A 16,557-nucleotide genomic window follows, 5' to 3' on the forward strand; every position below is an offset into this window, starting at 1 on the left:
CAAGACATTACTGGCTGCTTCCAGCTGGTGAAGAGAAGGACCACACTTTCTTCAGATGATCTTTTCCAAAAAATGATACGTTTATGCTGCTGTTTTCTCCCAGCCAAACAAGATACCTCTCAGCCCCCTCTAAACAGCCAAGGAAAATTATGCAAACATCTCCATGGCCACAGAGAGTCCACCCTATCCTAGCAGGTCGAAGGACATGACGGACGGGAAAGAAATCGTAGGTTTAGGGACAATTCTCGGTGAGGCAAAATGTTGGTAGCTTGACAAATTCATTATACTGGCTGAGCCAACAGGTAATTTCAGAGCTTTATGCTTGGTCCTTACTGTGCATTGGTGTTCCCTGGAATTTTCCATTGTGTTGTACCTCCTCTGGCCTTCCTGGGAGAAGTCGTCCGGGCGTTTATCCTCGTCTGAGTGGCCGGGTCAGCTCTTCACGGGCACCAGCTGTGGCCTAACAGAAACTCTCATGGCCGCTGCTGCTAAGCTTAGCTGGTGTGGTGCCTTCTGGGCTCTGGAGGGGTTACTGGGGGTAGGAAGGATGCCCTGTGGGGTGGGTTCATGAGCCGAAGAAGCCACCAGTGGGCCTGGAATCCTGGAAGAGCACGGGGAAGGAGGGGATGAACCAAAATGGAGAGACGGGTTTTACAAAAGGCTGGCCTTAAACTCTGGAACTCTGCAGTTGGTACATGTGGCTCCGATGGTTCCAAATAGAGCTTTTCAATTAGGACTGTTGCTTACGCTGCTTTCTGTGCCTTTTACAATAACTAGATTGAGTATGTGAACATGTGTCTGGAACATCTCTCCCACTAAGAGTTTTTACCTGAATCAAATGGGAGTGAGGTGGAACTCAAACCAGCTTTTTACTGAAGAGTGGGGAATTATATAACGAGAGCAGAAACATCCCAAAGACGATAGTCGTCAAAACTGTGTCCAATCATCCAAAAACCCATAGATCCGAATTTGTGCTAAAAACAAAGCAAAGCACAGCATAAAATTTCAACTAAGAGAGAAGGCATTTCCCCCATCGGTGTCCCAGGCACAGGGGACTGAAATGCAGGCGCCTCCCACCCTAGCCTCTCTGGATGGGGATTTAGGAACCAAAATGTGTGCTGCCCGGCAGCTGTCTCTCTCAGATAGTGACCTCCCCACCCACGGTAACATTCTCCTTCCCGTCCTCTTCCTTGAAAAACTTCTCTCCCTTCACACAACCTCATCTCTCTCCCAACCTCCCAGAGCAGCCCGCCTGGACAAGACTGGGAGTGAGCAAGGAGAGGCCCCGTGGCCAGAGCTTGGATCGACCTGGAGCTGAGATTGCGCCTTGTTTCCTCGTTCCTCTCTTGCTTCTCTTTCTTCTTTCCAGGGTGAAATGGGACCAAAGGGCGAGCCCGGGATAGCAGGCCACCGGGGGCCCACAGGAAGACCAGGAAAACGAGGCAAGCAGGTATGGATCCCAGGGCTCACCGGACCTCCTGAGCTGGGGTGCGGGTGTAGAGAGGTGGGCAGTGCGGGGCGGACAGGTCAGGGACATTGCGGGGACACAGTCTCCAGCATCCTCTGGGCTGGGGGGCAGTAGCAGCACCCCTTCCGGGGCGCCTGGGCTCTCCACCGAGGCGGGAGTGCGAGGCGGATGGGGTAGGATGCCCGTCCAGCTGTGTCAAGGCTAGAGGCAGGAGTGGGTCTTCGGTTCATAAGAACAGGTCTGTCTTATCCAAGGCAACTGGGAGTGGAAATCAGGTCTGCTCGTTCGCCCAGAAAACCTGCTTTTTGCCTCAGTGCCCCAGACGCAGATGGAGTTCTGGAATCAGCCCAGATATTTCCTGCTGTTCAAGGACCTGCTGGGTCTCAACAATAGGGTGCTTTCTCCTCACTCAAGATCCCCATTTGTAAATGACCCCTTTATTGGCACTATTCAGGGTTTAGGGAAAGTTTTCATTCTGAATTCCCCTGGTCAGCAGGCTCTTGTGTCAAACCATGTGATGTGAGCTGTCCCCAGGGCCTCAGAGAACCTCTCCCTTTTGCTCGAATGAGACGTGTGTGACCCCTACTCTTTTGTTTGCCAGTCTGTTGGCTTTTTACCTCCTTTCCCATTATACATGTAATATATGATCATCACAGAAAACAGAAAATTCAGAAAACTAGGAAGGAAATCATCTAAATAGCTAACACCCAGGTACAACCATGTTACCATGTATGTACACTTCCTTCCAGTATTATTGCTTCCGTGGACTTTCTAGTCATTTGTTCCTTTTATATCCGATATATACTTATTGTATCCTAAACTTTTAACTTAAAAATCACAACACACACATTTTAACTTGTTACTGCATTCACTAAGCACTCTTACTCTTAAACATTTTTTTAAATCTCTGCATCGATTTTGGTAAATAAGTAACCAGAGTAGATAGCTTGGACAAAGAGAAGCCTAACCAAATTATAAATAATGCTGAGAAGTGAACGTGTTTGGGCACATTTCCATTCTTTCCTTAGGCTAGATCTGTGGCTTTCAGACTCTGGCTTCCATCAGAATCATCTTGGGGGCCGATTAAATACAGATTCCCTGCCCCTGGTGCACTGGTGGTGGTCCCAAGTGTGCCTCTCCTCTTCCCCAATGTCGAGACCTTACTTCCCAAAGACTCTGATACAACTGGGGCTGCAGCATAGGTTGTTGTTGTTTTTAAAGCCCCACATGAGTCTAATGTGCACCGGGATTCAGAACCACGGTAATACTACAAAGCCAATTCTGGTCTTTTCGAAATGAACTTAGGAAAGACATAGACTCCAACCTGATGAATCAGCTTCCATGATGACTTTTTTTTTTTTTTTTTTTGCGGTACATGGGCCTCTCACTGTTGTGTCCTCTCCCGTTGTGGAGCACAGGCTCCGGACGTGCAGGCCCAGCAGCCATGGCTCACGGGCCCAGCCGCTCCGTGGCATGTGGGATCTTCCTGGACCGGGACACGAACCCGTGTCCCCTGCATCGGCAGGCGGACTCTCAACTACTGTGCCACCAGGGAAGCCCCCATGATGACTTTTGAAGTCACAATGTTGCAGTTTAATTTTTAAAGATTTACAGTTGGTGGCATGGCCATGGGTGGCTTCACAATGATGCCACAGATACTAATTTCCTAAAAACTAGGCTCAGAAAAAGAAGAAAAAAGGAAAAATCTTTTCAAAAAAATCGTTTTCTCCACTACTGCTGCATTCCATCCGGAATGTGTTATGCTTGGGGTTTGAGAAGCCGGTTGGCTTCTGTCGTCTAGTTCTTTCCTTAGGCAGTGTTTGTCTTGTCCTGGTTAGGGCCAAAGCCAAGAAGGCTCTTTCTTGACCCTGTTGAGAATGATTTCATTGGAGCAATCTCAAAAACGACACCAGAAACACATCTGGGAGCTCAGAGAAGTTAGGGAAATGAGCTCATCTTCCTCCAGAGACGTTACAGACACCCGAGTGTGCTCCAGCCTACACTGGACTCGTCAGCCTTGGGAGCGGGCCATGATACTTTTTTTTTGTCATGAATTAATGGCCTAGTAGAGTCTTACATACAGAGTGTTTGTTGAGCCATGGTGCTAAGAGTCTCTGGAGGTTATGGAAAGTCAACCCAAATCCTGGAATCAGAAATCTGGAAGGGGATCCAGGAGTAAGAACTGCAGATCCAGAAGGACTTTAGAGACCACCGACCCAATTCCCTGCATGTAGTCACCAGAAAACCGGGGGCCAGGGAAGTGGCCTGACCACCCAGGACCCCCAGACAAGCCAGCTTCCAAGCAGGGTTAGAACCTGGAGATCTGAGACCAGCTTCTCCACAGCAATCTTCACATCACCCTCCTGCTTTAGGCCTGGCCTCCGGGCAGACCCAGGACAGCAGCTCTTGACTTTATCACACAAATCTTCAGTCACGGAGACACAACTTCCTTGACGGGAATCACCAGACTTGGTGGCAGTAAAGGAATAAAGAATGCTTTTCGCGCTTCCCTGGTGGCGCAGTGATAGAGAGTCCACCTGCTGATGCAGGGGACACGGGTTCGTGCCCCGGTCCGGGAAGATCCCACATGCCACGGAGCGGCTGGGCCCGTGAGCCATGGTCGCTGAGCCTGCGCGTCCGGAGCCTGTGCTCCGCAACGGGAGAGGCCGCACAGTGAGAGGTCCGCGTACCACAAAAAAAAAGAAAAAAGAATGCTTTTCCTGGAAAGCAGTACTCAGTGAGTCTCGCTCACAGGGACGAGGCTGTTCTGAATAGATAACTGAGCAGCAGAATATCTGATTACCGCTGAGGTCAGAACAAGGGGCGTTCCCAGCGCCTTCCAGCTGTGGCACGTCCTGTGCTCAGAGCCAGCTGATGTGGCTCTTAGAAGAACAAGCCTTCGCTGTGGCTATATTAAGACGGTGTGACTTCCTTTGCCATCTGGGACCCATCTTGGTTGCCCCACGGAATGCTAAGGCAAGGCTTAAGGCTCCCTCCATGAGGGTGGAACTGGAGACAAACTCTGACTTCACGATCCCGCAGGAAGTGTTTAAGAACTCCTTGGACATTGCCGAGAGAGCCCCCAGGGCCATGTTGACAAGGCGGCAGGGCACACATCACATGGTGGTGAAAGGCGTGCCCGGCCTGCCTGTTCCCCAGGCTTGGCGAAGGTTACGTTTCATTAGGTGGGTGAGGTAGCCACAGCACAAGGGTATGAAGGGGACCAGGCCAAAGCCATCAGGCACCAGTCACTGTCCCGGTCGGGCCCCGGGCACGAGTGGACAGTTAGCAAATAGCTTAGGGGAAGGATCTACAGGTGTGCCATCCTTGGTTTCTGGGGTCATTCCTAAGGGCAGCTCTGGGGGGAGATGTGTGCTCTTAACCCTCCCAGAGCAGACAGCAAAGAGGACATGCTGTGTGGAAAGACTATACCTGCAGGTGTGCCTTTCGTTAAGAATCAGGACTTTTCTAACTGTGGGAAAAAGATGAAACCGAGCCAGTTGCTGTGATAATCAGCTTGGCCCACAAAGCCAAGTGCAAACCACTTTTTCACCTTTGAGATCTCTGTTAGCCTCCCAGCAAACCTGTGCAGGTGTATATTGCCTGGCCCCATTTCACAGATGAGAAAATGGAGGCACAGAGCAACAACGTGAGTTACCCAGGGTCTCATGGCCAAGATGAAAACCTAGATCTCTCAACCTAGAGCCAACAAACTACATTCGCTTTGTGTGTTCAGCTTCTCCTCCTTCCCCATTTGGTCTGGGGAAAGGAGGTGAACAAAACAGATTCTGGCCCGCAGGGAGCTTCTGTCTCCTGGAGAGACACAGAGGAAATGACCACACAAACAATGGTAGTTATGATCAGGGATAAAGGCCGTGAAGGAAAAGGGCCCATGACAGGGAGAACTGACTTGGTCAGGCAAGGTCAAGGAAGGCTTTGCCGCAACTGTATTTTAGCTGGGAGTTGAAGGATGGGAGGGAGTTAGCTAGGCAGGAGGGTGGGAAGAGGGGTTTGGGGCCGAGAGAAGAGTCTGGAGAAGGGAAAGAAAAGGCATGGTGCTGTTGAAGACCAAGAACGCCAAAAGCCTGGGACACGCGTGGAAAGCCTGGCCGTGCAGGGCTGTGGAGGCTCCAGTAAGGAGCTGGGTCTTTATCCTGAGAGCAGCGAGAGGCCACGGGGTGGGAACAGCTCTTGTGCTGAGACAGAAATTGTCCTGATGAGCAGGCAGAGGCCTGATGCCAGGTGACTGGCCTAAATCCCTGCTCTTTCCTGAGCCTTTCTTTCCTCACCTGCCCAGTGAGGAGTGTGGTTTGGATTGGTTCCTACGTGTCTAGGACAGAGCAAGAAGTGATGTCTGTAGAAAGCAAATTTACTGTTACCTGAGGGGAGAGGGGTGGGGGAGGGGCATATTAGGGGTATGGGATTAACAGATACACACTACTATACATGAAATAGATAAGCAGCGAGGATTTACCGTGTAGCGCAGGGAGCTATACTCAATATTTTGTAATGACCTATAATGGAATATAATCTCCAAGAAAACCCCACCAAATCACTACGATGTACACCTGAAACTAACACAATATTGTAAATCAACTATACTTCAATTTTTTTTAAAAAAGTAATGTCTATAAACATGCATCCATCACTGTCTCAAATGTCACTTGCCCTGAGGTTTTTAGGAACTTGCTGGTCCCTCTGAGACCTCTGGGACTGCATCCTCCCCCTGGTACTTGCTCCAAAGTGCAAGGTGGCCCCTAATTTAGAGATGAATTGGGGGGGAGGTTTGCCATGTCCTGCTCTTATAATGGGCTCTGCCTTTCTCTCTGTCAGGGGCAGAAGGGAGATAGTGGAGTTGTAGGCCCACCAGGCAAACCTGGGCCTTCTGGTCAACCTGGCCGTCCGGGCGCCCCAGGACCCCCGGGTCCCCCGTCTGCAGGTAAGAGCTACACTGCTTCACCTGATCCACGCTGTTGCCCTCCTGGCCAGCCTCCCAGAGAGCACAGGGAGATGTCAGCAGAGGCCTGCCTTGTGTTCTGAGTTGGAAAATGCCTGAAGCATTTCAATATATTTCTAATTTATCCACAATTAGACCCATTCAAATTTTACATGAGAGAGATAAACACTATTCTGGCTTTGTTTTGGGATTTGGGAGAACAAATAGAGGAGTGAAAAAGAAAAAAATCACATTGGTGATGTCATTTACACTTTAAGTGAAAAATAACAGGCAAGTATTGCATCAACTAACACCCTTTTCTAGAAGAACGTTTCATGGCTCCAAGCAATGCTCTTAAACCTAGAAGTAAAGATGACATTGCAAATTTTTCTGTCTTACAGTGTTATAAGAGTCCTTACAGATGTGCATCGAATATAGAAAGAAATCACTATAAAGGAATAAAAGTCTACCATTGAAGAGGGTACAGGTACACTGCTACCTTGTTTTACCTTGCTTAATTTGAGGAGCTAAGCCTCTTACTCAGTTTGTCAGCTCAGAGGAAGGCCTTCATAACACATCATCTATATAAGCAGAGCAGCTGTAGGTCCAAGAATACTGTTTACTGACTGTGCAAGATTCTTTGTCCTCAGTTATACGAAAGGAATCAAAATTTTTATTCTAATTCTTTTCTTAAGAAAATGAAGGCATTTAAAAATCCCAAAGTCCACTTTTCCCCTCTGTGGGGAAGTGTTTACAACCACGTCATGGGAAGGTCAAGAAATGTCATTTTGTTAATCCTTTAAACCAAATGAAAACTGGCTCTGAGACTCTAACCTGCTAGGATGCCAGGGAAATTCAGTCTCGGGCATTAATGGGGTTTTCTCCACTTCTTCAACTGCCACAGAACCATGGGACAAAGATCCTGGGGAGTTATGGCAGATAAACATCACGGGAGGTGACCAGCCCTTGATCTGCCCCATTCACCTCTGAAATGCCTGTTGCCCAAGGCCACACGGTCAGACACGTGACCACCTTCCTCACGCCAGGCTTGGCTATCAGATCATCTCCAAGCCTGAGAATCCGGCTCCCCAAGGCTCAATCTTCCCAGGAAGGCCCCACAGCCCTCCCTCCTGAGACCTTGGCTCTCCTCCAGGATTTGGGGGTCCCCGTGCTCCCACATCTGGGGTGATCCTTCCTTTTCTGTCCTCCAGCCCCTCCCTCCTCACACTCCTCATACAGCGCCACCCCCTTAGGAGCTTTTCTCTTTTGAGAACAGAAGGCAGAAGTCTTCAAACAGTACCTGTTTCTCAGCAAGAGCAAGAAAGCACAAAGTCTTGCCACCTCCTTGAAGTCAGGAACGAAAAAAGAATGGAAGAACAAACATCAATTACTGTGACGAGTTATCCTGCCACCCTTATTTCTAACTGTTAGGGGAGCTGGATTGAGATGCACCTCAGGCCCTGTGTCCATGCCCAGACCCTGTTTCCCTGCATTGAATCGATGATCTGGATGAAGGTTCTTCCAGCCAGTCCTTTCCCTCCTCGGTTCGGACGCATAACGTTCCACTTGAGCCCATGACCCTGAGCTGCCGACCCCAGAGGCTGGGAGCATGGCCTGAAGCCCGGGTTTTGCCTTTGGAAGGGATGCTCTTGACCCTTGGGGTATTTAGGAGCTCACAAAACTGAGGAATAGCCAGGAGGCGTGCGGCTGGGGGGGCGTCCTCAGCAAACTAAGACCTTACTGGTCTCACTGTGTGTATCTGACTTGAATCCTGTTTCCCTCCTAGGGCCTGGGGTGGGGTGAGAAGGGCAGGGCCTGGAGACCCTCAGCAGCTCCCTCAGATGCCCGCTGTTTTGTCTTGCCAACCTCATCCCTGTAGCAGGGCCAACGTAATCCTTTTTTCTCTCCTTGGTCCTCCCGGCACCTTGTCTTTCAGCCTGGTATGCCCACCCCCTTCCCTCTCTACCACCCATCCTCTGCCAGATCCCAGCCTCAGTGCCCTCTGCCCTCCAGTGGACTCTGCTGTCTGTTGAGCTGGAGCATATTCCTACAGTCCCTCTGGGTCCACGTGGCCTGAAATAGTGTTCCCGTCATCCTCTGGTCCAGGGGTCCCCAACCCCCAGGCCTGTTAGGAGCCAGGCCGCACAGCAGGAGGTGAGTGGCGAGCAAGTGAAGCTTCATCCGCCACTCGCCATCGCTCGCATTACCGCCTGGAGCATCCCCCTACCCCTACCCGCCGGGTCCGTGGAAAAATTGTCTTCCAGGAAACCGGTCCCTGGTGCCAAAAACGTTGGGGACCGCTGCTCTGGTCCACTCCACCAACTCCTCTCCTTCCTTCAAAGCACTCTCTTCAATAAGGCCTTCTTGGTCCCTAACGGGATGAGTCTCCTTCCCTTGGGCCCCAGTCCCACGTTGCATCTGCTACGGCCCCTCCACCGTTAACTGTTTTCTGAGGATGTGTTTCCTCTTCCTTCTAGATGGCAGGTCCTTGAGGTAGGGTCTTGGCCAAGTCAGCTTTGCATCCGCATGGCGCCGGGCAGGTGGGGTGCGTGGGGCTGGCCCCTGCAGGTGCTCACACACCTGGTCTACTTTGACTCTCGGGCTGTCCCACCTGGATTATTGCATGGCAGCCAAGCAGGATGCGGGCCAGCCCTTCGACTGATGTCCCCTCCCTGTGCCTTCCTTTGGGTCATTTCCCCTCTGGGGAACCTCCCAGAGTGAGGCTGCTGAAGAAAATGGGGCAAGAATTCTGCTCTTTAGAAATGTTTTTGGGGGGATGGGTAGAGAAGGAGGGGGAGGAATTTAAAAGAGACCTTCCTGTGCCCAGGACCAGCTGGGTCATCCTCAGGAGTTGGAACAGGCCTCCATAGCGATTTCTGAGACTACCTTTGAGAGCCTGATAAAGTTCCACTCTCAGGAAAAAAATGTGTCTACCTACACCCAAGATTCTGCTCACTGCTTCCCAGAGCTCCAGACCCCCTGCCCCCGGTCCATCTTGGGATATCCTCAGGCTCTGTGGACCCCGGGTTAAACTGCCTGGTCTGGTCCATGCTTCTCTTTATAGATGAGAACTTTGAGCCTCAGAGATCACAGAGATTCCCCAAGGTCACAGAGCCGACTGGTGGCCACTCCTGGTCCAGAATTGGCCTGTGACTCCTGGTCCCGAGACCCTCCCACGTAGCCATGCAGCTTCTGCAGGGGTAGAGTGGGATGGGGGTGACACGGAGACGACTCCATGGTTCCTCTGCCTTCTCCCAGGTTACCCCTCGGACCTGCTCCCACTGCAGCGGCCAGTGGAGATGGGAGGCTCCCTGAGCAAAGATGCAGAGCTGGGTCCTCCAGCTGCCGGGGATGGGGGAGAGGCTGCCCGCTGGACAAGCTCCGAGGGGCTGAGTTGGGGAAATTTGGGTTGCTGTGCCCTTCAGTGCAGCCTGGCAGGAAGCAGGCAGGGGTAATGGATGCCCTTGGACAGCTGGGAGGAAGCAGCAGGGAAATGATGGCGGGGGGGAGGGGGGCAGGAAGCAGGCTCCCTGCCACATCCTGTCGTCCTATCTGGAGGCCACCTCTGCTTCTGGTGCCTGGTGCTGGGGGGCGGGACGGTTCTGGGGAGATGGAGGGGGCAGGAGCTTCTCATTACCCAAGTTAACCAAGAAAGAGGGGCTGGAGACGGGGGAGGGAACCACGGCAAAATGCCTTTAGGATGTAATTTGCAATAACCGAATTACAAATTTGGCTGAGTCCTTCCTGACCCCAGACAGGGCATAAGTGAATCACTGTGGTACCTGGGAATTGCCAGCTTCCTGCGAGCATCAGTATTCTTGGACACGTGTCTTTTGAATGGCATAGTGTTAAGTCAAACATGAACTCAAATCTCAGCCTCACCACTAATTAGCTGGATAATGGGACAAACTCCTGAGCCTCTCTGAGGCTGTGGTTCTGGAGGAGAAGTTGGCGGTCACAGAGCCTGCTGGAAGGCGGCTCCCATGCTCTCCCATCCTTGGTTAACTCCCCAGAACATTCCTGAGCTGGTGGGGTCTCTGTCCCTCCAAGCATGAGACTGGTGTTCCTCCCAGATTGTATTTGTATTTCTTGTTAGAACGAGCGACCATAACTTGGTGTAAGATGCTGGCAAGCCTCCCTTCCCGGCCAGCTGGCAGCATCCCCATCTTGGACACATCTGTCCACCAGCTCAGGAAGGCTCAGGGTGTGGGCATTCCTGCTGGGGTCTCCTCCTCCAGTTGCAGCTGCTTCCTCGGGGTTCTGACCAGACCTCTCCCCCCGGGGTCATTTTTTTCCCCACCCTTGTGGGATCTGCAAACCATGTCCCCAATTGCTGACTGCCCTCAATACAGTAATACAACCTGAAACCAATGACTGGCTGATCTCCAAGCTCCCCCTTATTTTCCCAGCAGGAGGGGTACTTACTTATTTCTGTTTTCAGTGCCCATCTTTTCCTCTCTTTCTTCTCTCCCTGTTGGTGGCTCTGGCTCTAGCACTTTTCTGCCAGCTGGAATGGGACCTCTAGTCTTTTCTGAAGACCTTCCCTTTCCAGTTAGTCTGCATTCATTCATTCAGTTATCAAACATGTACTGTGCCCCTACTTTGTGCCACGCCCTGATGAGTGCAAACAGGCATCCACCTGCCTTTGTGGAGCTGACGTTCTCCTGGGGGAGATCCAGCTGGCCTGGATAATCTCACAGTGAATAGAATCACAGAGATAAGTGCCAGGAAGAAAAGGCCTGGGGAACTAAGAAACTGTACTCAGTGTGAACAGGACGGAGTGTGAGGATTCAGAAAGGCTTCCCTGAGGAAGCGATGTAGGAACCCAGATCAGGAGTGAGCCAGGAGGTGCCTGGGAAGGGAGGGATGGTGGGTGAAGAGGATAGTCTGGTGGGGGGTTTTGTGCAAAGACCATTGCCCGAGACCAACGGCTCTCAACCTCAGTGCTCACTTGTGAGAGCTTTGAAAAGCACGGATGCCTGTGCTCCGTTCTCAGCAGTCCTGATGGAATTGGTCTGGAGTGTGGCCTGGGCATCAGGGGCTTTACAAGTCAAGGTGAGAACTACTACCCTAGTAGGCCTCCTACCTTTCAGGGAGTGAATTTCCTGATCATATCTTTTCCGGACACTTTTTTCAGAATCAGGTAAGAACAAATAGGCTGAGCATTTTCAAACATTCCATTTCTTCCAGAAGAAATCAAAGAAACCCACATCCAGAAATCCCTTTGTTAAACTCCTATATATAAGAACAAAATTAAATGAGTAAAAAAATGGTGAACGTTATCAGCCAGCAATGCACACATCAGGAAGAAGTCCCCATTAATAATGGTCTCAACATAAATAGGGATTGTTTCCCTCCGACAACAAAGAAGTCCAGCGGTGGACAGTGGCTGGCTTTAGTTCAGCCTCTAGGTCTCGCTCTCAGGGCCCCAGGCCCCATGAGGCCCTCGTCTTCCCTGCGATCTGGCTTCTCTTCTCACACTTGTTACTTCATTGTTGCAGCACAGCTGCTGCAGCACCAGACATCTTGTCTTGTCTTCCAGACAGGAAGAAGGAGGAGGAAGCTGTGTCTCCCTCCAGCTATGCTTCTCCCTTATCAGGATAGACTTCCCCAGACACTTACCCTTCTCCCACCACGGATCTTACATTGGCTGACACTGTGGCACACGGTCACCTCCAGGAGTGAGGGCAACTGGGAAGTAGAATGCCCACCTGTCTGGTCTCCAAAGTATAGAGAGAGGGAAGGGAGGAAGAGGGTTGGGAAAGGTGTTGTCACACCCAGTGTGGTTAAGGGACCCACACCTTGGACCAGAAATGTCTCTCTGGACCTCTCCTCCAGGCCTCCCTGAAGTCCACACTGTGGACTTCAAACTTCTTTCTGTCGTGAAGGTCGCCGACACCTCCCTGGGCTGTTTGGTTTTCTCTTCCTTTGCTCGTAACAGCAGTCTGTTGCTTCCTAGGACACCTTGTAATGGGACCCAAAGGGGAAAGAGGATTTCCCGGGCCTCCAGGAAGATGTCTCTGTGGCCCTCCCATGAATGTGAATAACCCTTCCTACGGGGAGTCTGCGTATGGACCCAGTTCCCCACGAGTTCCTGTGGTAAGACTCTTCTGGGCGGAATCTGGGGTGGTCACCCCTCAGGACTCTTCACGTGATTGATGCTCCCCGGGCTTTGTAAAAGCCTTTTAGTAAAACTTCCTCCGTTATACTGGGCATAAGCTCGTTACAGGAACTTGGAAAATAAGGGAAAATCAAAAGAAGAAAACCAAGGTTGTGGGTCTATTTTGGAGTATTTTCTTTGTCTTTTTTTTTTTTTTTTTTTGTGGCTGTGCCGTACATCTTGCAGGATCTTAGTTCCCCGACCAGGGATCGAACCCAGGCCTTGGCAGTGAGAGCGCGGAGTCCTAACCACTGGACAGCCAGGGAATTCCCTTCTTTGTCTTTTCTAAGAAAAAAAAAATTATAGAAAACTTCAAATAAATACAAAAGCAGAACAAATGGCATAAGGAACCTCTTCGTACTCTTTACCCAAGTTCAACAATTATCAACTCCCGGCTAATCTTGTTTCCTTTTTACACTTACTCACGACAACCTACCTACCTTAGATTATTTTTAAGTAAACCCGGACATCAATTCATAATTTGAATGGGTAGGTAATACTCTGTCCATCACGTGGCTGTGCTGTGATTTACTTAACCAGAGCCCAATTGTCAGATAGGTATCAGGTGCTCCCAAGCTTTTCCCTGATATAAATAACACTGTAATGAACACTTTGAGTATAGGATTTTTGTTAAGAATCATTTCCAGGTGTTGAATTATTTGATTAGATGACATCACCTTTTTATTTATGTCTTTGTAACATTTTAAAAAACATATTTATTTATTTGGCCGTGTTGGCTCTTAGTTGCGGCACGCGGGATCTTTGTTGCGGCGCGCAGGCTTAGTTGCCCCACGGCATGTGGGATTCTAGTTCCCCAAACAGGGATTCAACGTGCGTCCCCTGCCTTGGAAGGCGGATTCTTAACCACTGGACCACCAGGGAAGTCCCCAAGTCTTTGTAACATTTTAAATGTTATAAATTTTAAACCATGGTAGATATTTTTATTTCAAACTCAGACATTAGGAACTGGATTGGAAAGATGTGGGAATCAAGACATTGGTCCCCACTTCAGGAGGGATGCAGGAGTGTAAAAGCAAACCGCCCTTCCCACTGATCACCAGCCCAAGGTCAGGGATTGTTTCCTCCTCTGGCTCTTCCCCCGCCCTCCCCTCCGTAGAAGTGTTTCCTGGAATCCTCACCAATGTTTCCTCCGGCAGATATTTGTGGTCAACAACCAGGAGGAGCTTGAGAGATTGAATACCCAACATGCCATTGCCTTCCGCAGAGACCAGAGGTCTCTGTACTTCAAGGACAGCCTTGGCTGGCTCCCCATCCAGGTACGGGGCGCTCAGCACACACCCCATCAGCAGAGGGACGCATCTCCAAAGGAAGGAGAGGCCTGGCACAGAGCTTTCCATGGAAGTCTGAGCGCCCTCTCTCAGCCCGCCTCTGAGAGCATGCCATGCCCTGGCTCCCCACGTGGAGCTCTGCTCTGGGCCAAGGCTCCAGACAGGCTCCCAGCCCCGCACAGCTTTCCTGCCAACCACAGAGCTCTGGCTCTACAGGGGAGGCGTGCCCTTCCCCCACTGCCCTGCCCCCGCCCAGACCCTCTGTCCCCAGTGCCCGGCTACCTGTCCCACTGTACCGGTAACCGTGCGTGCTGTGTTTCTCTGGCCAGCTGACGCCTTTCTACCCTGTGGACTACCCTGTAGACCACCGCGGCTCCTGCGGGGACGGGGTCCTGCAGCCAGGGGAGGAGTGTGATGACGGGAACGGCGATGTGGGTGACGACTGCATCCGTGAGTGGCCCCAGCTTGAACCGCCGCCGGGTGGGGTCAGGCCAAGCCCTGGACACCAGCTGTGCTGGTTTGGGACAGTTCTAGAGCCAGAGCTGGGCTGCTCGGGGGACGACCATCCCCAATCAGGCCAAACGTGAGCCCTCCCACCGTCCAAGCAAGGCGATGGGGTTGCTGTCAAGGATCTTGGCCCCAGAGAAGCCACCAGGCCCTCCCTTTCTTTTGAATCCTACTTCTTGGCAAAAACCACGTTCTAATCCAAATTCTTATCAAAAGATAAAGGTGATGCAGGGCTGAGAGGCAGACGGGATAAGGCAAGAATCTGAATCAGGACTCACTTTTAGCAGACAGAGCCCTCATAGCAGAGCTCTGTTTGGGGGATTGGGTGGCTGGGCTACCTTCAGGCTTATGGATGCTACCGGGACAGGCAGGCAGCATAGGGCTGAAGCATCGCTTTTCTTTCTTCTTTTTTTTAAAAAAAATCAAGTGACAAAAGCAGGAGGTGAGGTGGAAAGCATGAGCTTTAGATTCAGATTGAGTTTGGACGCAGGCTCTGGAAGCCAGTGTCAACCTCAGGCTCAGAGAAGAGGCTACACGGTGAGTGGGGTGATGGAGGGCCTCACTTTCCCCAACTGAAAAATGGGTACGACCGCACCGAACGCTCAAGCCTTTAGATTCTGTGAGATTCTGTGAGCTGACGTGCGCATGGATTGTCTGGGTGCCGTGAGGGCACGACATCCCTTCACTGCGTAGTTTTTAAAGTCCTGCTATGAGAAGCCAGGGCTGGGGACGCGTAGGTGCAAAGGAGGGTTCCTCGCCAGCAAGGAGCTCAGAGGAGGGGGAGAGTGCGCAGGGCAGGCGCAGGATGAAGTGCCTGGTTCTCTCCGTGTAGCTGCACTTCCCGCGACAGTTCCTGGGCGGTGATTCCTAGGATGCTGGCTCTGCCTGGAGTCCCCCTGCCCCTCGTGGAGATGACACAGCAGGAAGGAACTAATAGCTAGTCTCAAAGCCCTATAAAAATGAGGGTGGGTTCATACTCCTGGCCCCTCCCCTGCTGTGAGAACAGAGACCCCGTGGAAGACGGTCTGGCTCCCGAGGGACACAGGAAGCTCCCTGCAGACAGACAAGCTCCACCAAGGCTGTGACGTGCCCGTCTCCCTACCCTCACCTCACAGGAACCCGCGGTGGTCTTGCGACAGAAACTGTCCTCCCGTGGGATTGGGGTCTGAAGCTTTGTGGACATCCCTGCAGGAGGGTTCAGGCTCTGTGGGATGGGGGGGGGAGCTCCTTCAGGCCACATGGTCCTGCCAGGCTGTCCCCCACCCCGCCCCCCTCTCAGGGCTTCACCTCCCGTGTCCCCTCAGGCTGTCGCCGGGCCTACTGTGGAGATGGTCACCGGCACAGGGGCGTGGAGGACTGTGACGGCTCTGACTTCGGCCACCTGACCTGCGAGACCTATCTCCCCGGGTAGGGACCACCTCGCGGGCTGTGACCACACCCCAGCCTCCCTCCCTCCTGCCTACTCCTCTTTCCTTCACAAATATTCCTGAATGCCTCTGTGTTCCTGGGGCTTTCTGGACTCTGAGGTATGGTGACATAGAACACATGCATGGTCCCTGCTCTCGCGGGGGGACAGTGCTAAACACTGAAACCCACATGCCATTCAGAGCAGTCACCCACCCCCAGCTCCGCCTGGGCCCGCAGCTCACCGTGGCCCCTGGATGAGCAGCTCCGTCGCTCCCGTGACCACACTGGTCTCCTGGGAGTGGGCCTGCTTGGGAGGGGGGCCGGTGGAGGGGGGAGGGGTCCAGGCATTTCAGAGAATCTAAGCATCTGTAACCTGAATTCTCTGGAACCACCGGGCAGGCCTGTGGGTACACATGAGATCCCACCAGCCTTAGTATCTAACTTTGGTGGCTCCAAAGTCCTCCCAGAAAACCCCAGGAATGTAGTCTTCCCTTCAAGCACCCCCTGCAGCTGTTTCTGAGACCCCTCAGTGGGTGTTCACGTGGCTCAGTATCCTGAGTGTCCTGGTCTCCACGAGGACATCTCCCAGGCCCGCTGAGGGCCTCTGCCCTGTGAGGCATGATCCCATGCCCAGAATGGGCTCTCCTGGGCTCTGTTACGCCAGTGGTTACAGGACCAGAGTTGCGTAGCTTGTAGGGAAGGTAGGGAGGCCGCTCCTCTTCCAGTCCACATCCTGCTTCTCCCTTGGCCCCAGAGTGGATCCCTGGTTCCTCAGGAGTCCATCTGTCCA

General features: G+C 52.0%; 1 protein-coding gene across 3 annotated transcripts in view; it reads left to right on the plus strand.

Annotated features, from left to right (window-relative positions):
• COLQ (collagen like tail subunit of asymmetric acetylcholinesterase) overlaps nt 1–16,557 on the plus strand; it is a 63,126-nt gene that overhangs the window by 45,620 nt on the left and 949 nt on the right. For all 3 annotated transcript variants that reach the window (XM_065876594.1, XM_065876596.1, XM_065876595.1), the window contains 6 exons: nt 1,370–1,450; nt 6,302–6,407; nt 12,364–12,503; nt 13,722–13,841; nt 14,183–14,303; nt 15,665–15,767. In XM_065876594.1, coding sequence (XP_065732666.1) covers nt 1,370–1,450; nt 6,302–6,407; nt 12,364–12,503; nt 13,722–13,841; nt 14,183–14,303; nt 15,665–15,767 — 671 coding nt within the window. The remainder of the gene's footprint in view (nt 1–1,369; nt 1,451–6,301; nt 6,408–12,363; nt 12,504–13,721; nt 13,842–14,182; nt 14,304–15,664; nt 15,768–16,557) is intronic.

The sequence above is a fragment of the Phocoena phocoena genome, chromosome 4 (assembly GCF_963924675.1).
Source record: "Phocoena phocoena chromosome 4, mPhoPho1.1, whole genome shotgun sequence".
Lineage (NCBI taxonomy): Eukaryota > Metazoa > Chordata > Mammalia > Artiodactyla > Phocoenidae > Phocoena > Phocoena phocoena.